Consider the following 10325-nt stretch of genomic DNA (forward strand, 5'->3'; position numbering starts at 1 on the left):
TAGACCTTGACCATTCGAAATAGTTTTGGTTGCCTTTTAACATAATATTGGTTAATTTTGTGATATCGTTATGAGACATGGTGGAATTTGAGATTGAGTTTGTGAGAGGAGTAAATGATGATTACAGGTTAAACCTGCTCTGATACCATGTAGAATTTTATGATTGTGATGAAATTGATCAATGATGAAAAGATTTATTAAAATTCTGAGATTTACAGTATGCAGTAATTTTGTATATATACAACCATATGTGCAACGAACCCTAATAATCTATCCTAACGGTTGCCTATGGTCTGTGCAACGTATAATTCCCATTTGGGAAAGGTTGAAGCCACCTTTCTTCCTTAAGGAAGAAATGTTGCTTTTTTTCTCTCTTTAAGGCCTGTGATGATATGTCTATACAGTTTTCTGCTGTACAGACGTGAGGCCTTCCTTTCTGTTGCTTTTCTATATTTCATGAGATGAGATGGTCTTTCTAACATATAGCTTTCTGGATTTTAACACACTTCAATGGTGAATTGATCCCTTCCTCTTCTGCAGACATTCGGCATTACTATTTGAAAATTTATACAAGAAAAATAATACATTTGTAGAGATAAGAATTATTGTTTATGTCTACCCTTTATTGTTGATATTCTAATAAGAAATCACAAGGCTATTTAGAAATAGCATAAGCTTCCACAGGCCTGATAAAATCTTAACAAGTACATGCATATGGTTTTAGGATTTCAGATCAATCTATAGTCTGCTGAAACAGAAGATTATCAGAAAAAGATGATGAATTCTCTGGAAGCTCAATAACTCCATCAGAACTAACTTTTCCTCCCTTCAAAAATTGAGAATACCAACGTGCAGAGAGCTTAGGATATCTCTTCAATTCTGAGTCGTTAATGTCTACATAATACAGACCGAAGCATGGTTCATAGCCACCCAAAAGCTCAAATATATCTAAGAAAGACCATGTAAAATAGCCTCTCGTGTTTGATCCATTTCTACAAAATTTGAGGTCACAAGAAGAAAACAAAATTAAATCAGAAAAGTGTAGCCATTTTAAGAACAGAATAGTAATTATATATACACATCGAATAGCTGTTTGGTTGTTAAAGATGATGGACATTAAAGAAAAACATACCTAATAGCATCAAGTACACTTCCAACGTATGCATGCATATACTTCACCCTTGAAGTGTCTTCCAAGGATGAAGTTCGTCGGCTTCGCTGCCCTGCCAAGGAGGCTCTTAATTAAGAAAAGAATGAAGTGTATGTGGCAAATAGCAACGCCATTTGATGAGTATATAATAGAAAGAGAGAGAAAGAGAAAGACCATTCTCATGAATGTAAATAGGTGGGTTTCCATAAAATTGCTTGAAGTACTCCAGCACCTCTTGCAAGCCCCATTGATTTATAGGATACTGAATTTGATAAATAGATCATATATGGTTAGTGAAGCTAAAGATTAAAGAAAGCATATGCTTAGGTTAAGTTTTTACAAAATCTTGTTTAGTTGGCACTTGGCAGCTTGGAGACTGACATTTTCTTGGACTGTTTGATAAATACGAAGGTTAAAATACTGAAAAGGTCAAGATTTTTAGCCATTGGCACTTGGGCTTCCAATCACTAACTGCCAACAACGAACTGCTAAAGCTCGTTCAAACAATCAAGCCTAATCTAGTATCATCCACAATTTTTTTGGGACAATTTTATTTTCATATGCCACAACTCTTACCTCAAATGATGAGGTATCCCAATCACCTACTGCAACAAACACAAATTACAATAAGAGAAAGAAGTTCAGCTTGGTAGATTTATCATTCTATAAGTAGACTAAGAAACAGGCAGTTAAGTCAGCCTCAACTGATAGGGTTAGTGCTTACTGCCAATTTTTACTGCGATGTCCGCGAAATAGTCTCTATGCTCAAAATTAAGGCTGGCAGGGTTGTCTTCGGCTGTTAGTGAGAAGTAGTGATTAATTCCAATGAAGTCAAATGAACCTTTAATCTGCTTCTTCTGATAATTGGTAAAGGTTGGCAGTCTTACGCCGGCATTTTTCTTTACTGTGTCAGGATAGTTCCCAAACACCAGAGGATCCATTATCCTGTGGCCATACGCATAAACATTATTCTCCAAGTTAACTACTCATGGAAATACAAATCATTTCAGGCAAATAGATTGGCGTATAGGAGTCATTTTAACTTACAGGCCAACGAAAAAGTCGGTGATTCTTTGAGATGCAAGCAAATCCTCTGTTGAATTTGTTAGAGAAACAACCCCACTTGTTAAGATATTAATCCCGATAAATCCATTTTGCCTTCCCTGTATCACCATGTCCAATACGTATGTCATCTCGTAAGAGAAACCAATTTGTTGTTTCAAAAATCAATAAGATGGTATAACTGAAATTGATATTTAAAGAATTAGATAGTCTTGATAAATCAATTGAGCGAACTCCAAATTCGTGTGTATTTCAAACTTCGTCATAAACTTTTATCCAGAACTGTAAACAAGAATTAAATACGTAAAATAGGTAAGCAAGACCTGATACTTATTCTTGTACAATCTTGCAGCTGATGCATGTGCCAACAAGAGATGATGAGTAACCAAGTATGGCTCAGATGTTGAGTTGCCTTGAGAGCAGTTAAATCCAAATGGAGCAGAACATCGGTTGGGAGGCAATATTCCCAAATCATAACTGAAAAGTGGAAGAACATTAGGCTCATTCAAAGTAGTCCAGTACAAAACCCGATCACCAAATTCTCTGAAACACGCATCTGCATAAGCTGTGAAATCTTTCCTGCATCCACATATACAGATTTTAGGCCGCATTCATCACCCTTTTCCTACATTGCAGAGAATCAAATAAGTAGCTATAAGATTCGAGAGTTAAGTGCTATACACTATCTTTGGGCTAATCCATGCACGGTACTCATCTTCAAGTGCCTGAGGATGATCATAATGGAATATTGTAACATGTGGCTGGATGCCTGCTTTATCGTAGAAGAAAATAAAAATGAATCGATCAAAGCAAAACAAAAATGAAAATTTAATGAAAGTTTTGGTATTAACCATTGCTGATAAGCTCATTGATGAGATTGTTGTAATACTCTAAGCCCTTTGGATTGACTGGGCCTCTTCCATCTGACAGGAAAGTAATTGCACGATCAAATTAACCACCAGAAATATATGTACATAGTCCATACAGAGCTGCATTCCGAAAATCATACTTGGGATGAGTCTTGACCATGAGATGGAAAATCTATAGGCATCCAACCCAGTTTCAACCATGAGCCCGACATCTTCCTGCAGTAAATCATGAAGACATAATATAGACCTATCTTTCTTGCGATTGAAATATCAATCTAAGTTTTTCCTCTTTATTGACCTTGTATTTATGATACTGGTCAACTGATACATCTGCAGTTGCCCCACCCATCTTTCCTGCAATTTCAGTTGAAAAGTATTGAGTGATACTGATCAAGTATGCTCCAAATAATAAAACCTGAAGAAACTACACGAGGATAAGACATATGCAAGTAAGAAAAAATTCTGACCCTCATGAACAAAGGTATCCCAAACGCTAGGCTTTCTCCCATCCTCGTTAGCAGCCCCTTCCACCTTGCAAATATAATCATAGCTATAATTTTCCTTCCAAAAGTAAAGAAATGGAAGTCGAAAGCAGCCAAAAGAATTCGATATAAACAGACCTGATAAGCAGAGGTACCAGAACCAAAGATAAAATGAGGAGGAAAGTCTGCTCTACTATATTCATCAGCACAAAAGATTGCTACTGCTAAATTTAGCAAAACAAATGGCAGAAAACAAATCCTTAACATCCTCAAACACATCCACAAGCTTAACAACTATGTCCAAATCCAAAAATATCGCATAGCAACTTTATTACAGCTTCCATTCTAAAAACGGTGTATATTCCTTAAAGACTAGAAAGAATAAGAGACAAAATCTTCAAGACAAAGCTGTCATTTTTGCTATGAAAAAGGAGTTTCGTGTGATAACAGATGGCAGTGCAACTAACAGGTCCAAAACCAAGACACGGAGGATGATGTATGTCTTCTGGCTCGTTTGTCTAAAACTTCTGTTTTTGTGGTCGTTGCTGACAGGAAAGGCCAAGGAAACTTTTCCTTTTTCTCTTTTGGTAGATCTTTTTGGTGTGGTCTGGTCTGGTATCGATGTATTGATATCGCCAGCCACATCTTTTATAAAAGAAAATTTTCTTGGTTCGACTGAATTGAGAATATGGGGATCACAGTGCACAGGGTATTCGATAAGATATTCATATCAAAAAATTGTAAATCTAATAAATATTAAATTTTTTTCTATATTCTTTAATTTAAGTTAGCTTATGAATAACTTGTTATCTAAATAGCTATTAAAATATAATCAATTTTTAACAAATAATATTTTATTAGAATTAAAAAATATTATTTTATGAAAGTTATTTACTTATCAATATATGAATTATTTATTTATTTAAGAAGATATTTATATTATTTATATATAATTATAAATATTAAAAAGAACATAAATGTGATAAAAAATAATGTGCACGTACATGGAATTATAAAAATTATACTATACATACGTAAAAGATAGTACATACTAATAAAGACATAACAAATTTAGTGCAAAAGTCTTAAAAATAACAAAAGATAATTTACCCTAAAAATTAAAACATGATGTTTCAAATACATAGAATATAAACTATATAAATAGTTTTTAGTTTTACTTTTAGACTCTAAAAATTATAATGTTCAAAAATTCTTATTTGAATTCTTATTTATATTCGCTAATAAGACGAGGAGAGTATTGAGTAAATATGAAAATTGGCATCCTTCTTCGAGTCAAAAAAGTACAATAATAAATTCAAATAAATTTTATTATCATTCGTTCTTTTATCAAATCAAACATCAGAATAATATAATTAAAAAATCAAAGTTGTCTAAAAATGTTATCTTAGTATTGTTTTACGTATTAGTTTTATACATTTAATTAGTTATTAATCTATGCTTTAATTAGTTTCTAAAATATTTAGAAAACATTATTATCTTATACATTTAGAAAGATTATTAATTTAGTATATTAGCCCTAGTAAGAACTAAAGTATTTTATTATTTAATCAAGATTATCATTTTATTAAATTTTTATTTATCAAAATTTACTACATATATAAAAAAACTGGGTAAATTAGTAAATAGATTTTAACTCATAATCTCATTTAACTAGAATTAGGCTATATTAAAATAATAAAAAAAAATATTAAAACATTAAAATATTAAAAATAAAATGAATAATTAAATAGTTTATTTAATTTTTTGGATGCAATATATTAGATAATTAAAATTAATAATTTCTATTACAAAATAAAATATTTCAAATACGAATATAACTAAATCACCCATGTATTTATTTTGGACCCATACACAATGCAATATATATATATATATATATATATATATATATATTTCCCATTAGGGAAAAGGCTCAAGTTTGCCCTTAACGTATAACCATCGGTGCAGATTGGCCCTTCAAATCTTTTTTTCGCCAGTTGCACACAATATCTCGCCAAACGGAGTTCTTAAGCTCCTCTTTAGAACGGAGCTGAAGAACATTAAGTTCAAAATATATAACGGTTAGTAGGACCCACATGTAAGGAAGCAACTTAATAAAAGTGGGATACGTTTGCTAGCCATCTTTTCCTTCTGATATAAAAAAATAATTAATGGTGGGAGTTATTATCCTATACTAATTAGGAATTGTAACTTGCTGTAAAGAATACCAACAACCAACCTGGTGTAACTGTAAGGGCTAAATCGATCGATTGAAGCTATTTTTTTCTAACCCTAAGACATACTGAAATTACCACTCAACCATATAGCAAGATAGCGAGTTATGGATGTGTTTAGGTGTATACTGTGTCTGCAAGTTGGAGTTACCAAATATGTTAAAGTAAAACATATGGATCTCATTGTTTTATTATATTTTATTCTGTTTTGAAATGTAATTAGTTTTTAATATTATATGTTGAGTTGTCCCCTTCGAAATAGTGGTCCTCATGTAGTGTAAAGTGAGTTAACTATTGCGATTGCTTTAGCATTGCTTTATTACTTGAGCTATATGTGGTTGTATACACTACGTCTGCTTGCTGTCATAAGAAGATGATTTTAAAGTTATTTTTTAATTTTATTTTATGCAAAATGTCTGGTGTTGTGAATCTGAGATTTAACTATGGTGGTAGATGGCAATTACATCCAAAAATTGATTATCTAGATGGTGATATTGATATACTATATGATTTTGATTCTGACTTCCTATGTTATGGACATATTAAGGATAAATATAGGAATTTGCTTGGGTATGCACACGTGGAACGTATTTTTATACTTGAACCTGGAAAAGAAATGGAAGATGGATTGTATTTAGTTAAAGATGATGAGGAAATTAGGAGAGTTTTGAATTACATTAGCAAATATAATTGGGTAGGAGAAATAGATTTCTATGCTGATAACTCCAAAGATCTTTAACCAAATATTCTGGGAATTGAATGGAATATTGATATGGATGCATTTGTTGCAGACATTAATAATGAAATGCCTACACATAGTATCTATTTCAATCCAAATAATAGAGCTGATGCTAGTCAACTTGTGTCTATTGTTACTGAAGAACCTGTTAATAGTTCCGGACCTACAGACTCTATTAGCAATATGGAAGATGATGGTGAAGATGATAGTGCAAACATAAATGAAAATGATGGAAGTCAAGAATCTAGTGATGAGCAAACTGATCATGAACAGTCTGCACTTAGAGAGAGGGTCAGATATGATGAAGGTGATGAGCAAAGCCATTTCATGCTTGGAATGACCTATGCTAATGCTAATGAGGCTAGACAAGCAATAGTAAACTATGAAGTAGCTCTAGGTGTTAAGCTAAAAATCAATTGAAATGAACCATTTAGACTTAAGGTTAAATGTATAAATGAGGAAAGTTGCCCTTTTGTGCTTTTCATTTCAAAAGATGGCAAAAACCTTGGATTAGCAGTAAAGACACTAATACCTGAGCATAGGTGCTTTAGGGACTTCTCACTCCCTAGTGCTACTGCTAGGTTTTTAGCCAATTATTTCAAAGGTAGGATTTATAAAAATCCTTCAATAAAGATAAAATAAATGAAAGATAATGCAGAGAGCTTATTAAAAATTAATGTTAGTCTGGCTAAGTGTAAAAGGGCTAAGAGGATGATAATCTAAGAAATGGATGGGAGTTTCAAAGTGGAGTTTGGTTATTTGGAAGCATATGCAGCTGTACTTAAAAGAAGCAATCCTGGTACAAAAGCAGAGATTGAGTTATGTAAGGAAGTATTGAAAGAAGGAAGAAGGGTGTTTAAGAGGATGTTCTTGTGTTTTGATGCTCTTAAGAGGAACTGGAAGAATGGATGTAGACCTATTATAGGTCTGGATGGATGTTTCTTAAAGGGGGTTAGTAAGGGCCAGATTCTTACTGCAGTAGGCAAAGATAGTGATGATCAGATGGTGCCTATCGCATGGGTAATGATAGATAAAAAGAATAAGAATAATTGGAGATGGTTTTTGCATTGGCTAAAGCAAGAACTTGAACTTGGAAATGGAGCAGCCTATATTGTAATCTCTGACATGCAAAAGGAGAGCATTTTTCATTTTCTTTGCATGTATTTTTGGGGGAAAAGGCTCAAATTTGCCCCTAACATATAACCTCTATGTGCAACTGACTAAAAAAAACTTGGAGGGCCAATTTGCACCAGTGGTTATATGTTAAGACAAATCTGAGAGCCTTTTCCTATTATTATTTTTATATAGTATACAGCTTTTTACAGTTGCAGTATTGGTTACTCTTTTATGCTTTAAGATCTCATTGATGTGTGGAGAATGTCTTACCCCTTGCTGAGCACAGATGGTGTGCAAGGCACATTTACTTCTACTGGTCTAATCAATAGAGAGGGGGGAATTGAAGAAAAAGTTTAGGATTTGTGCTTGGAGCACATTTAAGGAGGAGTTCAAAGATAATTTAGAGCTTCTTGGTGAAGTGTCAAAGAAGGCAGCAGAAACCCTTCTGAAATATCCATCCCATTGTTGGTGCATGGCCTATTTCTCTAGCAGATCCAAGTCATACATGGTGGATAATAACATATCTGAATGTTTTAACTCTTGGATACTAGAGGCAAGACATAAGCCTATAGTTAGTATGTTAGAGGAAATAAGGCTACAAGCAATGAATTGAATTAAAGAAAAAAAAATGGTTGACAGGTGGATTGATGACTGGAGTCCAGCTTGTATAGCTTTGTTCCAAGACAATAAAGAAAATGCTTCAGGTTGCAGAGTAGTATTCAATGGTCAGGATGGTTATGAGATTGGAGAAGGTAACAATAAGCACACAGTCTTTTTAGATAGAAATTTATGCACCTGTAGGGCATAGGATCTTACAGAAATCCTATGCCAACATGCCATTTGTGCTCTATATCATTCCAAGCTTGATCCTTTTTCATATATCAGTCATTTTTATCATAAGTCAACTTATCTAGCCTCATATCAGTTTCTATTATTGTCAGTCCCTGGTAAAAGTTATATGAGATGTGAGGAATACCAAGAAATAGAACCTCATCCATTGAATAAGATGCCAAACAGGCCTAGAAAGAAGAGAATTCGAGGATCAAATAAGCCTAATACAACTAGTAAAATTGGAAAGCTTACTAAGAAAGGCAAGAAGCAGAGTTGTGGGTTGTGTACAGAAGAAGGACATAATAGAACTAAGTAAACAATAAGGTAAAATACATAGTTCTGCATCATATTGAGTATTTATATTATCTAAATTTTAAAATTCTAATGAGTGTAATTGTTTGCCTTCAACTTTATAAGGAACAATAACAAGTGCTCCAAGAAGCACAAAGAATCGTCCAAATTTAGCATACCAAAGAATCGGTCCAAAGTAAGCACACCAAAGAACTACTTCAAAGTAAGCACAATAAAGAATCGGTCTAGCAAGCATAGCAGAATCGGTCCAAAGTAAGCACAACAACAATCGCTTCAAAGAAGCACACCAAAGAATCGCCCAAAGAAGTGCTTCAAAGAAGCACACCAAAGAATTGGTTCAAGTAAGCACACCAAAGAATCGCCCAAAGCAAGCACACCAACAACTGAAACTGCAAGAAGCTTAGGAGGACAGTGTGTAACAAATTCAAGGAGGACAATTGGTTTTGGATGTTATGTGGATTTGAATACAGGAAGAACAACTTATAATGTTAGGGAACTTTTTTTCTTATAAATATTAGTTTGTGGCATGTTTCATCTGACATTTTGACATTCACAGCCTGGACAAACTACTGAAAGAGTAATTAGTGAAGGTCTACAAGCAAAGGAAATGGAAACTGATCCTCAAACTAGGTTCCCAATACCATGTGAAAGAGACTTCAGAAGAAGCAAAGAGAAAAGGGATGCATCATCCATTACAAGGACAATTAAATTCACTGGAGATGGCTCAGAAGTTACATTTGCTACTAACCTGTCATTTGAACCTCCAGGACTGTAATGGAGAGTAGGAGTTGCAATTACCTCTTCACAATTGCAAGCTCAAAAAGAGCAACTAATAGGCAGACAGAAAATGAAAGGCAAGATAGTTAGTGATGCTACTACAACAGACCAATAATTTACCACAAATTATTAGTTTGACTGGAGCACTTTTTTTTTTTGCTACTTTGGTGTTTTGTGCCTTAGAGCTTGCATGTTCTTTTAATTTTGCTGCTACTTTTGGTGTTTTATGCCTTAAAGTTTGCATGTTCTTTTAATTTAACTACAATAACAGGTGATGCCAGTGACTTTTGTATATTATTGCTACTTTGGTGTTATTTGCTTGTGAGCAAGTAGTGTTGATACTTTAGCTCAATATTGATTGCAGTATGCCAATGTCATTGTTTTTTGCTCATTGGTCATGATTATGAATGTCGTTTAGCAAATCTTTTCCATTTATAACAATTCATTTCAGTGTATAGCCAATGTTCAAATCAAGTGTCATAATTTCATTTTATCAAACCATTAACAAAATTACACAAATACTAATTATGCTCCAAGCAATTACCATAACTAATTTCATTTCACCAAATCCCTATAAACAATCCAAGCTAATAATGCAATTAACAAGACAACAAAATTATTTTTCATCTTCGTGTTTTCATGTTGAAACTGTTCAATTTCTATTTCTTTGCTAGCTTTCAAATTCCTCAGCTCAGTCCATATCTTTTCTATTTTAGTTTACAAATCTCTTTCATTTCTTCCCTTTCATCTTTT

At 33.4% G+C, this 10325-nt stretch overlaps 1 protein-coding gene across 3 annotated transcripts; it reads right to left on the minus strand.

The window, feature by feature from the left end:
* Nucleotides 1-594: 594 nt before the first annotated feature.
* On the minus strand, nucleotides 595-4205 carry LOC8259858 (hydroxyisourate hydrolase). Of its 3 annotated transcripts, none has more exons than XM_048370320.1 (13): nucleotides 3702-4203; nucleotides 3549-3612; nucleotides 3380-3435; nucleotides 3222-3297; nucleotides 3064-3135; nucleotides 2894-2981; nucleotides 2536-2791; nucleotides 2198-2313; nucleotides 1875-2095; nucleotides 1727-1752; nucleotides 1325-1412; nucleotides 1133-1223; nucleotides 595-992 (listed from the first exon to the last, which is right to left on the minus strand). In XM_048370320.1, the coding sequence occupies exons 1-13, from the start codon at nucleotides 3840-3842 to the stop codon at nucleotides 734-736; spliced, it is 1554 nt and encodes a 517-aa protein (XP_048226277.1). In that variant the 5' UTR covers nucleotides 3843-4203; the 3' UTR covers nucleotides 595-733. The 3 variants fall into 3 exon arrangements, with proteins under 3 accessions (XP_048226277.1, XP_015577239.1, XP_048226278.1); XM_015721753.3 differs by having other exon boundaries at nucleotides 1727-1755; nucleotides 3702-4202; XM_048370321.1 differs by having other exon boundaries at nucleotides 852-992; nucleotides 1133-1218; nucleotides 1727-1755; nucleotides 3702-4205.
* Between the last annotated feature and the right edge of the window lie 6120 nt (nucleotides 4206-10325).

The sequence above is a fragment of the Ricinus communis genome, chromosome 1, assembly GCF_019578655.1.
Source record: "Ricinus communis isolate WT05 ecotype wild-type chromosome 1, ASM1957865v1, whole genome shotgun sequence".
NCBI classification, from domain to species: Eukaryota; Viridiplantae; Streptophyta; class Magnoliopsida; order Malpighiales; family Euphorbiaceae; genus Ricinus; species Ricinus communis.